General features: G+C 33.2%; 3 protein-coding genes across 3 annotated transcripts; 1 reads left to right on the top strand and 2 right to left on the bottom strand.

Moving 5' to 3' along the window:
* Positions 1 to 272: 272 nt before the first annotated feature.
* LOC132758486 (fibropellin-1-like) lies at positions 273 to 3,359 on the top strand (the record flags this gene model as incomplete). The annotated part of the gene is given in 4 exon segments (XM_060750164.1): positions 273 to 380; positions 2,280 to 2,393; positions 2,716 to 2,797; positions 3,138 to 3,359. Coding segments are annotated over 4 exon segments (380 nt in total), but the record flags the coding sequence as incomplete, so codon positions are not given.
* A 1,712-nt stretch (positions 3,360 to 5,071) lies between these two features.
* Positions 5,072 to 14,186, bottom strand: LOC132758488 (uncharacterized). Its single transcript, XM_060750165.1, has 8 exons — positions 14,152 to 14,186; positions 13,700 to 13,868; positions 10,483 to 10,659; positions 9,645 to 9,699; positions 9,216 to 9,397; positions 7,554 to 7,800; positions 6,188 to 6,419; positions 5,072 to 5,684 (listed from the first exon to the last, which is right to left on the bottom strand). The coding sequence occupies exons 1-8, from the start codon at positions 14,184 to 14,186 to the stop codon at positions 5,570 to 5,572; spliced, it is 1,212 nt and encodes a 403-aa protein (XP_060606148.1). The 3' UTR covers positions 5,072 to 5,569.
* Positions 14,187 to 14,234: 48 nt separating this feature from the next.
* Positions 14,235 to 19,715, bottom strand: LOC132758483 (von Willebrand factor A domain-containing protein 3B-like). The gene is made up of 5 exons (XM_060750161.1): positions 19,351 to 19,715; positions 17,616 to 17,746; positions 15,675 to 15,815; positions 15,235 to 15,356; positions 14,235 to 14,408 (listed from the first exon to the last, which is right to left on the bottom strand). Exons 1-5 carry the CDS (start codon positions 19,421 to 19,423, stop codon positions 14,258 to 14,260), a joined length of 618 nt encoding a protein of 205 aa, XP_060606144.1. The 5' UTR covers positions 19,424 to 19,715; the 3' UTR covers positions 14,235 to 14,257.
* Positions 19,716 to 21,132: the final 1,417 nt, after the last annotated feature.

The raw sequence follows: 21,132 nt of genomic DNA, 5'->3' as shown, positions 1-21,132 counted from the left end.
GTGCGACTACAAAAGAAGCAAGTAAAAACTAAATATATGTAGACCAGACACATGTATCTTGCAAACTTGAAGAAGCATACATGGGTTAAATTAAGTTGAGATAAGCGTCAACAGTTTATTTTATAGTTTCTCTGATTTTTTCCTCAAATAATTTCCAGTTATTATTGCCCAGAGGCGTAAGCTGCATTTGTAATCATTATTCGTATTGTTTTCTGTGTGTAAGATTAGGTTTCTGGTAAATTTGATATCATTACGTGCACTCATTGTTACAGATTTATGCAGCACTGGTGTCTGTAAGCACGGGGAATGCATCATTGACCCGTCTGTAGGTTACAGATGTATTTGTGACGCAGGATACGATGGCAGAAATTGTACAATTGGTAATTAAAATTTTGAATACTTGGATATCTATCTATATATTTTTTTCTCAAATTTAATAGTAGTGATGATATTTATGTTTTAACTGTGTATATTTAGTATAGAATAAAGCAGACGCAAAAAGGAGAGAATTGTTTTTTTTATTTTTGTTAATAAATTTTTTACATATTAAGAAGTATATGGATAGCTGTCCTACTCATCACACCGTCGGCGTCAAAGTTTCTGTTGATTTCTGATTAAAGATTCTGTGTAGTAAATTATTTTTCCTATAACCTTGTTTTTATCTCTCGACAAAAGTACTTAAAATGTAACATTTGTTCATCATCATCCGCATAATATGTCACAAGGTTCATAACAGATGCAATATCTATAGAAACTCAACCCCACCCCCTTGAACTAAGAATTTTTTTAAACTTATTATTTTTACTGTAATTGTTGAGGTACAATGTATATACTTTGAACTTCTCATCTGTTGTTATAACACAGGAATCATCAGTGACACGGTTTAGAACTCTAGACAAATCTAATCACATTTCAAATAATTATTCCATATCAACACCTACAACATGTGATGAGTTTCACAATCCTAGCACCAGAACTTATCTTTATCGTAAACTTAAAATGTATTTGAAATTGTTAATTTGGGCTGGTACTTCATTTTCTTTGTCTCTTTTGTCATCACTCACATTAGGTATGATAAGGTTCATAACTCTAGTACAATATACCTTGTTTTCAATCGTTATCTGTTTTGCTTGATGTTTTTTTTACTCTTATCATTTTTGTTACTGTAGGGAGTTTATTCCGATTGTTGTCGTCCATTACAGCATTAACAATTTTGTTGATATTTTCTGTATCATTTTCATTGACTTTATCACATGGATGCTGGATGTTATGTGGTGCTAAAAGTTAGACAATTGAGTATTTGTGTTTTCTTGGTATCGATACAGAAATATATTCACTTATTTATAATTTTTATCATGGTTTTGTCTATGCAGCGTCTAATTAGTAGCGTGCCGTCTTTGACAGCTTTGGGAAAAAATAGAAAATTACGTTATATCATGGCAATACAAGTTTTAATACACGCCGACATACATTCAGCACTAAAATCATGCTATATTGTTATTTGTTTGGGTCGTCAGACCAAACAAATAATGGTAGCGAAATTTCAGACCCTGATGCTGTTAATTGCAAATGCCGAAAGTAGTCCGCTTTTTTGAAGCGGTTGCTTCCCTTTATATGTACACTAACGCCGAAAAATTCAGGGGAGATCACTGCGCAAAGATTGTCAAATGACAGGCGTATTATTTTTCAGGCAAAATAGTTCCCGAATTGTAGAATATTGTTTTATTCTTTATAGATATACATGCTTATAGTAAGCTCCATGATTATTTACATCTGTGTTAAACAACAGGTGTAGCGTCGAAATATTAAGTGTTACACACCCTAATTTAGAATGATATGGTTTTTTCAACCCGACTTATAACTTCACCGTGGCCGAGGGGTTTGCACGCTCGCTTAGGAATCGAGAAGTCTGGAGTTCAAATCCCAGTTAAGGAAACTCAATATTTTTTTAATTGTTTAAGTCAAATAAACATTGAGTTGCAATTTGTCTTATAACCAATTTACTACAGTTAAAACACTGGAAAGCATTGGTGGCACTATACAAAAACAAACCTTCACCTTTCTGACATCCTGAGACCCAAACAAATTCAGTGCTTTCTGTGCTTTGATTTTTATATCTTCAAAGGTATATCTGTTTATTTTCCTTTGAAGCCAACTACAATCCTTGACCAAAATAATAACAAGACCATAACGTGTTACATGTATTTATGTTGTACATTGTATATTGTTAATGCCTTTGTTATTTAGTTATTATAAATAATATATATTCATTTTATCAGATATTAACGAATGTGAGCCCATGCCATGTTTGAACGGAGGCAAGTGTGTAGATCTGATTGGTAATTATACATGTTGCTGCCCTGCTGGTTTTACTGGGAGAAACTGTGAAGAAGGTATGCCACCAAACCTGATAAATTTCTTCGTGAAATTTTCCAGCTTTGAATTTTGAAACTGTCCACACAAATTCTAGTGATATAAAGATGAAACGTTGTGGTTGGTCAGCTACAGTACTGGCCTGGCTCCATATTGGTTACAAAGGCTAATCTCTGTCGTTTTCAGCAGTTTAAGGTTTAAATCTCTGTCTGTATTTTTATGTTATAAAACTGTTAGTTTTGCTCAGATGAAATCATGTTTTATGGTGTGAATGTCCGATATGTCGTGTTAAATATTTGAGTAAATTGTAAATTTTCATTCAGAACTTCTCCTTTTTTACAGTAATAACACAATGTGGACATATAGGGACAAGACAGGGTCCGCCATGTTTCAAATGTAAGAAGTACAAGAATGCAATGTGTATGTAAGTAAAACAAATAGTTCTTGTAACGATATTTCTTTTTATAAAATGTGCAATAGAGTAAATTCATTTGCAAAAATAATAATAATATTTGCAGTTTCGAGTTTCGCCAACAATGTCAAGGTCATTTTGCGACTTTCCAAATTTACTTATAAGCGAAGACCTCATGGTAAAAGTTTACATTTCACATTTGAATATCTCGTGGCCTCGGGATAATAAGAAATGATATCCAAATATGTCCATAGCTCGGTTGAAAGTAGTCTGTTGATTTAGTTAAGTTGGATATGAAATTTGTAAATAAGAAAAGAGCTTGATAGAAATGTAAAATACTTGTGAATTTCAGAACAAAGGTTGAATATTACATTGTAACAGAGGAAGGAAAGACCATTAATGTGACTGATGAGTGCATCAACCCTTGATAACAAAGCCTGTGTACAACATGTATACTGATTGTGATTTACAGCATAATATTACTGTATATTTGTCACAGACGTTTTGAAATCATTACAAATAAAAGCATATTATATAACTATAGGTTAGAGTATTAAAACCAAATTTTAACCAATGAAGAGTTTGTGTCAGTGTAATTACATGTATATACAATGAGAAACGTAATTAGAAGGTGCAGTATCTAACACAATCTTTAACAAGAAATATAGATGTTATATTGTGTAAAACATGCAACCAAATGAAGGTATTCTAACACATTTTTATAATTCAATTTGTTTCACAAGTATAGCTCCTGGACTGTTATGCCCTATTTCGTAGAATACCACCTAAGAGTCATTACCTTAAACCATTAAGTTTGGAAGCGACGTGCGCATCCTTAAAAAACCTGCAAGTACTCTTATCATTATATATAAGATCTGATTCCATTAAACATTCCTTTGAACGCTTACTAACGTACTAAGTAATATATGGCTGATACAATGTTATCAATATTCTATAGCCATGTATAGGCAATCATAATGATTTTAGGAAAGGGACAACTTTAATTAAGTTTCAAATGTCGATCCTCAACAATGTAGTAATAACTCCTTGTGTTATGTGTGTTTTTTAAGGATAAATTGCATTTTAGAATTACTAGTACGTGTACGAGGGCTGTCCCAATAAGTCATAGACAATAGCGTACTCAACGGACTTCTAAAACAATACTGATACTTAATTAGTACGCCATTGTGTGAGCAAACATGCAAAAATACAGCATGATATCCTTTAGTTTGTTTATACAGAACAATTTATAAGACTACCTGGTAAAGAAATGAGGCTCACGTTCCAACGTCATACATATGTTATGTGACATATTAATGTTTTTTTTCTTTTTCAAAGTATCACCTACGTAAGGGATACACTTCTTAAACGAGACATACACAAATTGTCTTTTGAAATTCTAGGCACACTCAATTTTTTACCGCCCAAAATGTTGAGGTACTAAGAAGTTAAGAACTGTCTTCAGTAACAAAGTCAACTAAGTCTGTTTTCATTAACAATGTCAATGTTTTCAATTATCTCCACTGTTTATGATTAATAGATTACGGGGATCTCCTATATTTAGGGTCCGACAAATACTTTACTTGACTAATGTAGTTGTATTCATAAAGAATATTTGTTTACTTGGATTCTTGTTGACAGCAAAAGCTACATCAAGGATCATCTCTCTGTAAAGAACATATTGATACTGCACGTTTATAACGTCGATTTTCATTGCACAGTCAGAAAGATAAACAGCTGTTGCAAATGTCTGCATGAATTCTTCATGAAATAAAACACAGAAATAATTTGCTATAATTGAGACATCTGACAAGTTATATGGGCGTTAATTAATGATTGTTTGTTATATAACCCTCGATTAGCCACTCGGGTCGTCACAAACCGTCTATACTTGGTCATATCTCCTGTTTGATATCGTAAATGAAGCCAGGATCATTAGCCAATTGTAGATGCAAGAGTAAGATACTTTTGTCATTTCGATAACAGTAATAATTATGTATAATTACACCTGTTGCAAATGATATGAATGTGTAAATTTGTGAGCTGGGACATAGTATAATGGGACAAGCAACTTCCGGCTAGACAAGTGGTCTTGTGTTCGTGTGGTAGTGTTTAATCATACAATAATATCGTTATTATGAAGGATAACATTGATACATTTTTATAACATCATGTTGAGTGAAATGTTTTTAAAATGGGTCTGTAACAACAAAACGAAGAAAAAAAGGTACAGAAAATAAAATAGACTGAAAATTATAAATAATTTGCGTAAAACAAGATATGGTATTTTGTCAAATCAATTTTAAGAATCAGTTTGTCAATGTTTAACTATACTGTAACCTTGCAATATAATTACATACGACTTGCTATCTTTAGAATTATAAATTTCATTTATGACATTAAAGAATTGACAAACTAGATTTTATAGTTGTAAAAGTAACGTTTATTTGAAGAAAAAAATAAACAAAAACATAAAAATAAATTAAACATAATAATATGATAACCATAATAAAAATGTTAACTAAACATATTTTTGTTAATCAAAACTAACTTTATTTGCAGTAGATAAAAGAAATCAATGTACATGTACAATGTACCATGACTTGCAAACTTGTGCAACTCATTGTGTACTGTCTTGCGATTACAAACTCCTGCTACTTCCGGTAACTGTACCTTTCTTTTGAGACTTGTACATTTCTACAACCGAAAGAAGATTCTTTTATACGCCGTATTATCGTCAACATAACAAACGTTGATCAATGCTTGGTCCCCGGTTTAAGGAAGTCAAAACATGTAAGTTGTGCGCGTGTTAGATCCATGGGCGACAAAGTATTTAGTGGCATTATTGTAATAATCTTCACTGAGGAAAAAACAATCGCTTAACTTGGCGTGGTCATTTCTGGAACATAAATCATACTACATGTATGAATAATCACCGCATAGAAACACAAATATACATGTAAGTACTATACAGTTAAGGTACACAACAAAAATCTAATCATAAAGAAATCTAAACTTTCAATATTAATTGAAAAGACTTTGTCACAAGTAATGAAATATAAAGCCAGTATGTACTACACCCATACAATATGACCAGACTCTAATGGCGGTAGGCAATATCAAATATTCATCTCACCAACCAAACAACATTAGCATTTGACCGATTTCAAAATTGTTAAAAATAAGTCCATTTATTACAAAATTATCAGATGTAACAGGATTAGCGTTACAGACGGTTTTAAATGGATATGTAGCTAGCATTGTGACTTACATGTATTTACCCCCCCCCAAAATGGTTTTCATCATTTACAGAAGTATAATGTCGGTGCGTTTGTTCGTACGTAAAATATATGAATCTTGTTGAGAATTTATATGTTAATAGTATTAAATTGAAATACTTACAGCTGTCCATTACAAAACCGAAGGCGAAATGGACGTCTGGTGATAATTTCGGCCGGGAGGTACACAGTTCGTGCCGGATCTAGTGGTCCAAGAACATATTTCCAATGTCTGGTAATTTTTTGCATACTGCCTTGTCGTCGGAATACATGTATGGCCTCTTGAATTATGTAAGTGTTGTTTTGCGCTTGTAGAAAAATTTGCTGGGTCATGTGATTTGGACATACTGCAATAACTGGAAAAAAGATCTTTATTATTCAGCTCAAGTACAATTATTAAGCTTATATGAAAAGGGAACGATAAGAAACTTTTTAGCTTGTACTGGGCAAATAATATACTAAAACACGTTTTCCGAATCACATTGTATGTATTATAAAGTCTATGCTTAATAAAGTTCCATCAGCCCGTTAAAGCACAAAATGAAGCTTTCGCTTTCGAGTACGGACACCGGACATGTCACCACTTATTCCCTTGAATATGTTTTAAAGAACCTGAAGCACAAAGTGGTGATGATTTACCTCCATGCAATTTCCACGGAATATTAGGCAAAGATATGAATTTTGAGCCAAAAGTATGTCACTGCACGGTAGCGAATAAGAACATAAATGTACAGTAACTCGAGACAATCTGAAAAGCAAGACAGCCCTGAAAAGGGTTGTTGGTGCCAAGCAAAGAGCCAACTTTCCAAGCCCTCACCACGTGCTAGTGGGTGACGCACCGTAGCACCCATCATTGTCCTCCCTGCCTACTTTTAAGTTTTAAGGATCTCTATCCTTTGCTTTAATCAGGACATTGACAGCTGGTCCGCAAGTACAAGGTCTGGTTTTTATATCCCGCCATCCAGAGTCCTTCAAATCTTCAGCTGATGCCCTGTGCCTCTCTACGACTTGCATTACCGAGGAGATGAGAGAGCGTGAGAGAGCCGGGTCTGTGTATATGTAGTCTATGTTTAATGAGGGTACATCCGCTCTTAAAGGCACAAAAAAACAGCTAGCTTTCGCTGTCGAGTATGGACCCTGAACATGCCATTAGTCATGCCCTTAAAGACTTAATTTTTTTTAATTTACCTCCATGCTATTTCCACGAAGTAAAAGCCAAAGATATGAATTTTGGGCCAAAAATAGGCCACATGGTCTTGAGACCTAAATGTACAGTAACCTAGGAGGTAGTTCTGCAAAGGGCTGTTGGTGCCAAGGAGTGCTGGGTAACATAGTGCTATTGCTTTTATACAACCATTAGGAACTCCTACTGAGTCAATATACCGATGACCATCGTAAAATTCTTTTGCAAAATATTCATACACTATGCACACTCACTGTTTTCCTGAACATAACAAAAGAATACGTGAAAATAAATACAAGTTACTTACATGGTCTATATAATCCATTGATATCATCACGGGCTATCACAAGGCCACGAATCTGCATTTCCTGACTTTTAATATAATCTACATCTTGTGTGTATTTTTGATCTGATATTTTATAGACTTCGTCTGTCTCAGTTTCTGTTTCGTCATAGAACTGAATGAGGTATCCATTGTTGTACACATTAAGAATAGTGGCAGGAGCGTAACTGTTTTCATACTTTGGATGCATTGCGACGACTTTGTCATCCTGCTGAAAACCATATGAGCCGTGTCATGACAAAACCAACGTAATGCGTTTGCGACCAGCATGGATCCAGACCAGCGTGCGCATCCGCACAGTCTGATCAGAATCCATGCTGTTCGCTTACAAACCCTATTACATGTAGAGAAACTGATAGCGAACAGCATGGATCCTGATCAGACTGCGCGGATGCGCAGACTGGTCTGGATCCATGCTGGTCGCAAACGCATTACGTTGGTTTTGTCGTGACGCGGCTCATATATACTTAGTTCTTTAAACGTGCATAAAAATATTAACTGACTGGCATCGATAAAACAGGGTATGAATTTGAATGAATTTTCAGTAAGTTTGTTGTAGGGAAATAATTATACATTTGACAGAAAAAGTAAGTAATATAATGGTTCCTTATTTGTTACGTTTTGATACAAGTATAAGCTAAACAGTATTGTTGTTTCGAAAGGTTTAGATTGATACAATGGCATGATCTATGATATGATCTAATAATCTATACCATTTCCACTATCAGGAAGTCTCAAGCTAGTTTATTTGATGTTTTAAAGAATGTCATAGCAGGGGCGGCAAAATAATTTGGAGGGAATTTGTAAGAATTTACAAAATAGATATCATACGTACAAGTTAAGAAGTGCTTCTGATATAAACGGAAAAGTAAGTCAAAATCAGATTTTGCCAGCCCTGCAAAGTACTGTAAATATTATGATATATGCAAATGCGGTCTTTCTTATTCCGGAAGGAAGAAGTTTAAAAATATTTAAAAGTACATGCTCTTAAAGCGCTTTTTTTTCTTTTTGGAACAATCATGACAAAACTAACACGGCACTGTTATTAAACTTGACAGAATTCACCAAAAAAACTTATCAGACATGATATACCTTTTGTAGCATTACTCGCAACTTACAGACTATTATGGTGCCCGATTTGCAGATGTAGCTTAAAATTGTGCGTCTATTTGGCGCTAGCGACAACACGACAAAGCGCCAAACGGCGCGTTGTCGGGCTTTCCTCAAGTCGTTTTTTCGCTAGCGATAACGCGATAAAGCGCCAAACGGCGTGCTGTCGTCTAGTCGTCCTATTTCTAGCGCGGCACGCCAAACGGCGCGTTGTCGTGCGAAGCGTTTTCGCGATGTCGCCCTGTCGCTTGGCTTATAAGCCAATCTTTCAATTTTAACCGAGCGATAATGTGACATCACGACAAAACACTGCTCGACAACGCGCCGTTTGGCGTACCGCGCTAGAGACAGGACGACAGCGCGCCGTTTTGGCGCTTTGTAAAGTTGTCGCTAGCGTACCAGCCACCATAATACACATAGATCTACTTACAACAAACTCATTCATTATTTGTAATGAATTGACCTACTGGGAAAAAAATAAAAAAATAATCTTGCCAAAAACTTACGGATACCTACCTTTACACTACCGTTATGACTGACACTCTCGACAAGTATATCCCTTTTTCTAATATTTTCCTCATATCCGGTAGAGTCTAATACTTTGACGTAGTCGTTCTCCACACTAGTCACCTTACCAAAATAATACCACCCGTCTTCCGACCATCGAGCCAAAACTACTGTATTACATCTCAGATGTACTATAGTGGTATTGATAGAAACAATATTTGAAATGAGCTATAATAAGTTATGTTCTCTTTCAACAGCAGCAAAATAAAATTTTTACCAAAATTCTTAAAATAGAAGCGAAAATTATCAGCATTGAACAAAACGAGGTGAAAAATTGCAACCCCGAATGAAGTCGATGTTTGTAATATAAAAAGTGTTAAGATTAAAAGTCTTAGTTTTTTTAATTAGAATTATGTTAACAAATATTTAAATACGTACGTCTTCCAGGACGGTCAGGACGTCTCCTTCCAACGGATGAATCAGAACTGGGAGGCTACAAAAATAGAGAGATATCAAAGTACTCGTATGTAAAATAATAAAATGCTATAATTGTGTTGCTTTGATTCCTAGTTATTTTATTCAAAGTCTCATGGCGTCATTTCTCTTTTATGATAATCTCCATATCTATTTTCAAACGTTTTTGTGTGCCGACATGAAATAACCTCGGGTTCAATGTCTTTAACTTTAACCGGCTTAGTGTTTTAAATTTATTTTTATAAACAGTCGATTTACTAGACTGATTTACTGTTTGCCGATTTACCAAAGTAGATGTGTTACAATTCATTCCTATTGGACAAAAAAAATAATAATTTCAAACACTAAAAGATTTCAAATATGTTAAAAAGAACTATATTAGTGACTAAATACAAACTACACATTAATTGGCTGAAACTGGGACTCATATATTTGCATTTTAATGCATTTTATGAGCACATTTCTAAAATAAACAATCATTACATGAAATATTTTGCAAATACATGTAGCTGGTACAACCACATCAATTAATATTAAACCAATGAGTATAATATATGTGGAAATAAAATATTTGTTGTCATATTATCACATTAAACCGCAAGTGATTAGCTTTTGCCATGCAGATTGTGAAGTCTCTAAGCTGTAAAAAGTTCAGCCTAAAGTATTTGCCTTTTTTTGATATTCAAATCTTTTAATCAATCAATTAAACAGTTCAAAATACAAAGTAGGACACATCCATTACACAAATGTTGCTGGTAAATGGTTTCTACTTTGTCTATCAATACTATATAACGTTACGTACCTCTGGTGTAGGCTTTCTTGGTGTAGGCTTTATTGGTGTAGGCTTTCTTGGTGGTCTAAAAGAGGTGGTTGTGTCTGTGGACTCCCCTCCATCAGTCTGTGTGCTTGTGTCATTAACATCAGGTTGAGATAAAGACGTATGTCTACTGCTCTCATTTTCGGATGTTATATTCCGCACCTATAATTATGTATCATCAATTTTTGACTTAACAAGAGCTGTCAGTAGGACATCATGCTCGACTATTCTCAGTGCTTGATAGTAATTCGATATGACATTGCTTGATACAGTAACCTCCTCCTGTGTGCATGTTGGGGCATGATAGTGAACAAGTGTGCACAGCTTCAAAGTCATATGTCAATGAACTTTAAATTTATTTGAGGTGGTAAATAAACTTAACATAAGTGGGTACGCCGACGCCGACGCTCGGGGGACTAGGGTAGCTCTCCTTATTATTCGAATAGTCGAGCTAAAAATGGAAAGAAAATAACTAAAAGAGATAAAAACAAAAACAAAACAGACACGTTCAAATAGAATGAACTTCTTCTCTGGTTTCTATGGCGACCCTGCTCTATGACTAAACAATGCGAAGAAAACCTAAAACTAGCCGAGAGATTTCTGAATTTATTATTATCAAGTATTGTCAAGTATTCAGATATTTCAAAAGTTTGTTTATTTTTTTTGATATTGAGTCAATGCCGTTGAAACGTCAACTGCCTCTCTCCACTTTCCTATATAAATATCTTTAACTTAAAGTTACATTAAATAAATATGTAAAAATATTTTACCGTCGGCCTAAAAATCAAACATTCTACAGTTTCATTAACCTGTTTAATAGTATTGTTGTAAATCTCATCAAAGATTGTTCATAAATTAGGATTTTAAACGGGAAACCCCACGGTAACACTAAAGTTCGTATACGAATTTTAACATGCAAATGAAGACAATAATGAGCTCGTGTATGCGCTACGTCACGGTTTTAAAGTTGCTATCGGGAACGCAGCAAATGTGATATTTTCTTGTGCAAACACAGTTTTACCGTTTAAGCTTCACGGTGCACTAAACCTGGGGTTCAGTAAAAGTAATCATCTCGTTAAAAGATTAAATTTGTATGAAAACATCCGTTACAATGCGGAAATATACCGTTAAATTTGGAGTACCACTTATAGTCATGTTTGTTGATTTAATATTGATGTACGGATAATCCGAAGGCGGAGTTTCTCATGCAAACAGAAATTGTACTTCCCATTTCGCCACAATGAGGTTACCTATTTTCATGCTTATAAAACTCACTTTGGTTGTTTGGACACCAAAATAAGACCTGGAATCGATATAAAACCCAATTTATTAATGAAATGTCGCTATTTAGTTTTTTTACGAAATTTATTAAATGTAACTTTAAACTGTGTAATAAATAGAGGATATTGAATGAGTGTAGTTTAATACTAAATTTATTGAACAAGTTGAATAAAATCATGTCATTAATATTGTCTTATTCAACGAGTTCAATAAATTTAGTATTGAATCTACACGAATATAATATTCTTTTTATCACATGTATAAAATAAGAACAGTAAACTGTTAAAATGAGTAATTTTTCAATGACGCGTTTATAGTGTAACGCTAACATTAGCGCGCTTTACAGTAACGCTACATATTATATGTTATTTTGGTTTTGGAGTGATATATGTGGATATATTACCTGCTAAGATTTTATATCACCCGAGCCGTTAGGCGAGGGTGATATTTTATCTTGGCAGGTAATATATCCACATATATCACTCCAAAACCAAAATAATAATTTTATTACCCTTCCCCTGCCGAGTTTAGACGATTTTTAAAAAAAATCATTGCTGTTTCAAATGAAACGTCGAAATAAGATTTCCTTTAGGGTACCTCTTCATCACAACATGACGTCACATAAATACATGACGTATTTTTCCCGTACCTAACGAATGTAAACAAGAGAAAAGGAGTAGTCTATTGAAAGCACTTTTTTGTAATTAATATCAAGCTTTCACAAGGTCATATTAGTTTTCAATACTGATGGGAATTTGTATCATTACTCTACTTTGGTAAATATTTATCATTTGACAGTTAAAAAGTGCTTGTAAATGCGTAAAATCGAACCGTACGCGCATCACCTCAGCGCATGTCGTTTACAACGTTGGGTACCCAACGGGGAAATTTAGTGTGTATATTACCCGTCTGGCTCGGTTATATCAATTTCTTTCGGGTGATCAATATCCAATCAAAAAGGCGGAAAAAATCTGGAAGGGTAATAAATGTTTCTACATAGCGCAAATGACGTCACGTCAAAGTGTTATTGGCGTCCATTTTCTCGTATACGTTATTAGTCCTATAAAAAAAGCACCTGCCACGTTCAATAAAACAATGGCCTGTCTTAAAACAGTGCCAATATCTATATCACGTTTTCGGCCCGGGCCGAAAAGTGATATAGATATAAAGCCCGCATTTGAAATGATTTGATTGGCTAATTAAGCAGGGCAAAAAAAAAAAAATGATATAGATTGGGCCAATACGACTGCCCTTGGACAAATAACAGGGCCAATATCAAATCACTTATTTATTAACATATAGTTTTACTTTTCTGTTAATAGCTTATAGAAACCGTCCGTTTCACCATAGCAGTTTGTAGACAGATATTTTCTATGGAGTCGCTCTAGCTGAAACCCAACAGTTCAGAACAATATGACATAGATGTTACATATGCATCTAAAAGGTTAATGTTTACATGCAGTGGTATACCTCAAATGATATTTTTGAGAGAAAACATTCATTTAAGTGCTTTATCTGCTAATGCATCTAAGCCTTTTCGAAATGAACCGCTACTGCTCATTACAAAGCCTAGGTGGTAATTGACCACACTTTCGGAATACCATGATTTTAGTCTTTACAACGTTAACATGCCATCTTAAGGTGCCATCTTTTTACAATACGCCTGTAATTGGTTACGAGCGTCTAGGGTTTCGCTCAACAATACAATTCTTTTGATAATCCATCAACAACATAAATTAACCGGTCTTTAAATTTTGTAAAACAACCTATTAGATATACATTTTATACCCTTTGAGATAATTGTATAGGGCTTGTTTTTTCACGCTTACTTTTATTGTATGTTATATATTTTCTCTATTCGTTGTGTATTGAAGCAAACTAACAAGTTATATTTCTATTGTTAAACTGTATATACATGTACCTGATCGTAGTGATGATACAAATGATGATAGTGATGATGACAATGGCGGCGTCTTCTGCAAATTTCGGCAGAACAGATGCGTTTTTTGATTAACCTCTCTGAAAAAAAAAGATTAGTTATAAATGTTGGTCTTTGTTCTCTTTTATGTGTGTTTGTGTAAATTTCATTTCTGTTTAATACATTTTTTTAAATAATTGATATATTGTTGTTGACAAGGAGAGATATCAAGTTGTATAACAGTTTAAAATGTAACCAATGACAAATAAGGCTCGATTATATGTCTACTTAACTTGACAAAAGGTTGAACGCTGAGCTGACAGGACAATATTCTAAAAAAAGAATTTAACACAGTATTTTTAAGTCAATTCGATACTGTTAAAGTCATACTGTGACTTGCTATCTTTACTAGTTTGTGAAGACCTCCGGTGCTGTGAAATACTTATGGCACGAACGGGGCACATGAATGGTAGCACCAACCGAACTCCATGGATAGTTTCACTCACATATAAGAATCTAAAATTAATGGCGGGATTCGGACAAAGTAAGGCAAAGGCACATTCACTGAGGAAAAATATAAGGAACCAAAATGACAATTGCTGAGCCGAAATAAGAACAAATTAAAAGTGTTCTTTTTACGATAATGTTAAACAAAAAAGCTATACTTCTATTATTAGTGTCCTCATTATGACGTCGCGCAAGTAATCTCCCCCTGAAATTAATAACCAAAAATTTCATTTTCACCTGAAATAATGTATGTACAGAAATGAAGACGGCTGAAACGGATGCTTTACAGGAAACAAATTTGAACATCACAGTATACTATAGCAGATATTTGGTTAGCAGATATTTTCAAGAGCAAATAACTCAGAATCAAGCTTTCCATTGTTATGCTATTCAATAATAATGCAAACTGTTTCTATCAAAGATACATCTTGCTATGCTTTTATAAGAAGAAATACTGTAGTTTTCTTCAAAAAGGCATAACATTTTGCAAAAGCATAAAATCTTCTTGGCAAAGAAAAAAGTAACAAACGAGAAATTTTAATACCAGAAATCAAATAAGTTTTGAATTATCTGCTCTTGGAAATTCCCTAAAAGAACCAAAATGTTACTACTAAGTCTAATATGTAAGAAAGTATAAGTTGATATTATGGTGGCTGATTTGTGCCAAATGTATTTTTGCTCTTCGGGGCGCCAGGCATGAACACGAAAATAGTTTCTCCTGATGCTTCGCGAGACATACGATAAAGTAGTGACTTTGTCATATTTTCGTGTTTCACGAAAACTCGACAGCCGTGCGAAAGTACGACAAAATGTTGACTGTCGTATTTTCATCCGGTGCCCCGCGGAGCAAAAATAAGACGACATGGCACAAACAGCCACCATATGATATAAATAAGACTTTTTAAAGGGGTGACCAACTAGAAATGCGGTAAAGTGTATATGAATAATCAATAGTTAAATGATATATGGAAAAACGTTAGGGATACAACAGAAGTCAAATGATAGAAATAATAATATATAATTTTAAATACCTCAAATCTGGTTCAGATACAAACATTTTAGGTTGTTTATAGCGGATGTTTGATATATAATCAGTAATTTCGTTAAACTTATCCTGGCCAATCTTAATGATGTACCTCCTAGGTTTGGTAGTCTGAAATAAACAAATAAACCCGTATTTTTGTTATTGATCTATATCGTTTTTATTTACCTAAGTAAATGTATTATTTAAAGTCCATTTTATAATGTGAAAGCCTTTACCTCATATTTCAATATTTCATATTTCGAAATGATATCATAATAATCTATTTATTATTAAGACTTCGTATTTCATAATAATTTAAATTTTGATAATTTTCTTATATTCATGGCTTATACATGTTATAGTAATGTATTTTATTAATAGCATATCTCGTTATTACGAATGATAACATTTTCTCGTTAGCTACGGGACGAACATATTTCAACTTACAGTTCTCCCGGAATATAATTTTAGGGTGTAGAATCTATTTTCTCGCCGGAGATCTATAGGCAAACATACCACCCTTCCTGGCATATAACATTGAAGACCACTTGTTCTACATCGTACCGCAACTAATACATAGTCTCCTATCTGTATAAACAAACACATTTAATTCATGATGTACCACTAACTTGCTGAAATTCTTTTGTATTAAAGGTTTGATAACACAATGACGTCACCTGATTTTCTCTGTTGTTGGTGTTGTTGTTTTGTTGTTGTTGTTGTTGTTGTTATTGTAAACGACAATAGCAATTATATATATATAAGGCATCATGAAAATAGCCATTATAACAACTGTTGATAAGTCTGTTTCTTTATTATTATCATCATCATCATCATCATCATCATCATCATCATCATCATCATCATTATTATTATTATTATTATTATTATTATAATTATTATTATTAGAAAGTTGTAATAAGAGCTTTTTAATTTTATATAATGTCACGTACTCATTAAACCCAAAATCAAATAATTTAGTTTAAATAACTCTCGTGCAAATAACGCATACGAGAATGTTTTGAATCATTTAAGAAAGAGTTCCCAGATAATACCATGCTTGTATTTCAAAGACTGTTCATATTGATTGCAAACAGATCTTTATCTATGTCGTTATTACGTCTTGTGTATTAATTATGTCTTAAAACATGTATTAGGTGAGCAGATCGAAAGATAGAATGTAACAAATTATGATTGACGTTTTGTTACAATGGTGCACATATTTGGAATTCAATACCATGTATAATATCTGCTCCACTAATTCTCTTACACCTTTTGAACAAAACATATCTTGCAGATCAATATATAATGATAAAAAACATCATTATTCTATTATATTTAGTATGCATGTTTATTTAATAATCATGCAATACTGGGCGCGTTAATCGGTAATATTATACATTCAGGGCCGATATAAATTAGGGCATTATGAAAAGAACACGGCCATTACGAGTAAAGTCGGCCTTTATGAGATTCGAACATTTTGATTGGTTGTTTAACTTGGCCATTATGAAGCCAACGCTACACATTGGAAAACTCGTAGCCAGGATAGTTATTTTGCTTTTTTTCAATATATCTAAACCCCTAATATTCGTAACGCTAAACAGACCTATAAAAAGTAAGTTAAAATGCAATTGTGTTTAAGATACATTGCAACTAATGAAATTGTCTGGGTTTTTTTCTCACCGTTTTCAGTTATCTGTCAATTGAATCAGATTTTATTTTTACTTATTTCAGGTAATTTTAAGGGCAGATAACTTTTACGTATGTGTCAAAGTTTTTTCCTCTGAATAATGTTTTTCTTTGTATTGTTGATCACAACACATAATCACAGGTAATTCCATATCTTATTTCTGTTTTTTTTTTTCAGTTTGAATATAGGGACTTTTTTAAGAAAAAAAGGGCACAAGTTTAGAAAAAAAATGGAAAAAGTCAATCTACTCTTTCTTGAAATTTTGCACATTGACTCAAACAGAAATAAACTATATAAATCAGAAAAAGTAGATATTGTTTGCCTTCATTGTGAATTATCTGCCCTTGACTTAAGCAAAAAAGTCCAATTCAGGGGCAGATAACTCAATAACGAGGACGGTGACCCCCATTTTTTCGCTTAAAATGTTTCTGTTATCATATTCTAACAGCATGCCAAGTTTTAAGAAATCATATTGAACAGTTTAATTTTGCCTACATGTGTTAATGAAAAATTACGAAAACGTCTAAGTTATGACCGTTGTAGTATTTTGTTACTGTCAAGAATTAAGATACATGTATGTTATTTGTATTTTGCTAAATCTTCATGTGTGACCTTCTTAAAAAAAGTTATCATAGTTATTACTATCATGATCATCATTAATTATTATTGTTTTATTATTATTACATAAAATGTACCTTTAATGTCGGCCATGGCACAGCGCCACCTATATTGATGACGTCATTTGGCAGTACGTCCTGAGGTCTGATGTTGTAGAATGTCACATGATGGAATTCTTCTTCATTTGTAATCCCTTTAGTAATGAAACCTGTTAAAGCAATAATAATTATTTATATAGTACAAGTTCCAGTTACAATGGTCCATGAAAAAAGGAGAGTAAAATAACTTGATTTTAGTCTCTTTGCGCATGAATACCTTATTTAACGTGCTCCTAAAAATGTAAGTTAAACCAACAGTTATACACATAACTCATTATCGGGATCACAGTTTCTCCGACCTGATACTTACTTTATAATAATATTTTTTCTCTTTAATTATAATGATATTTTTTCACTCGGAAACATTTAAATGTTGTGAGTATTAATGCAACATTACATAGGTTACGTAAAGAGATTTCGCAACTGCCCATCTTTCAATATGGACAGGACCATTTTTCATTTTAGGAGATATTATTTTTTGGTATCCTGTTATCATTTCTCTAAAGTTACACACTGGCCAATTACCTGAACCATCTTTTTCTTCTGTTGATTTTTGTACTACATAATAAGTACAATTATGGTGATTATGTATGGTTTGTTCACATTTTTCTACTTTTATGACAAAATAATTACACATTCAGCGCAACATTCTTCAGGTTATTATCACCTAACATGGTCTAAAACAAACTAACAGATATTATTTATAAAGAAGAAAAAAAAAACATTTCTGAATCATAACGTGCCTTTAATAACGAACAGTGCAGGGCACGGTCCGATTATAGTCTGCACTGGTTGAAAGTTTTTATTGAACAGCTCTACTGAATACATGCATGCATTTCACGAATATGTTATGGAGTGACTTTGACAAATGCATTTTCCAATAGCTCCTTATCATGAAATAATCGGGGTTGAAAAACGGGTAAGGTGAACTTGGCTATCGATTACAAACAAGCATTGATTACAATAATTGTGAAGCTAGAACACTAAAATCAGTTTACTTAAACGAAAAATAGAGTTAATATTGATATTTCTTTACATAATAACTTGTTAATAAGGCTTTATGTATTTTAAAATTGATTTAACTCACTACAGTGTTGAAGCAGTTCCCCGGACCTAAACGCTTGCACAAATTAAGTAGAAAAATATCGCTTTTTTCTTCGCCGATTCTTAATTTTTCATCCATTGATTAAAATGCATTTCGGCAAATAAAGAGGCGAACTTTAGCATTTACTTACTCACGCGTCTCTTTTTTCTGCTTTATACCGGAATACTGTTAATATTTGTGTGCATATTAGAGGAAATATTTCCTACGAATTTTAATGCATTATCAGAAAAGAAAAACAGACATTTAAAGATCCGTATAATATAATAATTACCCGCAAAATAAAGTTATACTTACAACACATATATATTCAAGCTGTTGTAATACATATAAATAAAGAAATGCCTGCATTATAGAATTGATTAACCGACATAAAAGAAAAAAGATTGCTCGCATAATAAAATGATTAACTGTTTAACAATAAGATAATACATAATTATATAAGTATAGCTACTAAGAAAATTACTAATATACATATTAAGTTGCCGTACACAAATATATGAATTAAAACGGTAAAATGCAAATCGTTTAAAGGTACTGCTCCAACAATCTATATATAGTGAATTAAATCTTGAAATGATTAACCGTATAATAAAATGATAAAAAGTTTACCCGCATAATAAAATCCATCTGCAGCGTTCCTGGCAATCACGGTTAAATTCCTTGTTGAATTTGTGAAACTCATGACTCGCGTCTACCACGACATGTTCAAACGCAAAACTATTCAGCAGGCTAAATCACTTCAAAAACAGAAATTAATCATAATTTAACTAACGCCAGTTCACTGTAACCTGGCGTACTTTTATTTATCAAACTCGCATTCGGAGATAACGTTTTTATAGAACAAACATATCCCAAATCCACTTACGTACACTTTAAGCAACCCCCAGATTAAACCTGTTTGTTTATGTATGCATGGTTATCAGAACAGAAAATGAAACGAAACATCTTTCTACGAAGTACATAAAGTCAACTGACACAAATTAGAATTACAATAATAGCAGACAAAATTTTAAAACTTTACACGCATGAAAGACAATACTATTATTTGACTAATTGGTAATTGTGTACCACTGCCTTACATTTTAAACATGTTTTATATTTAACTCTTATTGTTTTTTCTCGTATTAATTTCAAGCAGTTATGCAATTTGGTCGTTGCGATATTAACTTAAAATTAAAGTTCCTTTACTTGACTTGATATAAGGACTTAAAAATTCTGTAATGAAAATTTATTAGAGCTAAAATGATTTTAGCTATTAAGGAAATATAATTATAATAATACAAAAAATAGCAGCCCAGTCTTATATGAATTTAAATAAAACGCATGATTTACCGCGGAATGAAACGATTTATTTTGCGAGTCTTAATAAAAACACAAGTAAATAAAAACATTCACATAAATCAGCTTTACACCTAACGGCCAATTTTAAATTTCTGGCTTTTTTGCAAAACACTTTTATTTACATTTTCTTCAAATGGAAAGACGATGTTCCGTACAAATAATGGACTGTACAATGAACATTTGAGCCGTGTCATGACAAAACCAACGTAATGCGTTTGCGACCAGCATGGATCCAGACCAGCCTGCGCATCCGCGCAGTCTGATCAGGATCCATGCTGTTCGCTTACAAACCCTATAACAAGTAGAGAAACATTTGTTGAGTTTTAGAAAGTAGGAAACAAGTTTGTTTTGACGAAATTTATCTTTTAAAGTTTTGTATTTTTCTTTTCAGATGATTTGCATAGTGATGTGGGGACCAAAAAGTTAAATAGCCGCCTTAAATAAAGTAAAGCAAAGTAACACGTGTGCTGGTTGGTGCCGATAATATATACTATGTTTATGCTCAAATTTGATGTTTTATCGTTGGTCATTTGCTAATAAAAAGTTTATATATCGTTTAATTGGGATATAATTAATGCTCCATGCATTATGATAAACCAATTACGAGCAACACTGTCTATCTATAAATAAGACACGTGGTGTGGGATTCATGGCAAATTACGACATTTAGTAAAACGTACCCGACGTGTCACAGTATAAACGAGTACGGGCGTAATGGAATTTTCGTGTCTTTAATTTCAATCTAAACAGGCATTCGTCTAGGTTACAAAGGTAGCATTTTATTCGACTCTTCTAAAGGTATGCAGTGCACAGCTAATCGTTCCTTTGCAGCCATTTACACGTGCGTAAAATCTCGCTTGTCATCATAGTTTACAAATTCATAACTTCTGCTATACAAGAGGCAAAATATACCGGGACTTTGAAATAAAGTTAGAATAACCTACCAATCATTAAGCAGATTTAAATGTAAACCTATTCATAAAGCATGTGCACGGCTAAAGTACCCTTAGCTTTTGGTGGCGATATACACATCAATCGTTGTTATCATAA

The sequence above is a fragment of the Ruditapes philippinarum genome, unplaced genomic scaffold (genome assembly GCF_026571515.1).
Source record: "Ruditapes philippinarum isolate M1 unplaced genomic scaffold, ASM2657151v2 ctg5251_1_1_1_1, whole genome shotgun sequence".
Classification (NCBI taxonomy): Eukaryota; Metazoa; Mollusca; class Bivalvia; order Venerida; family Veneridae; genus Ruditapes; species Ruditapes philippinarum.
This window is presented reverse-complemented; position numbering and strand designations above follow the sequence as displayed.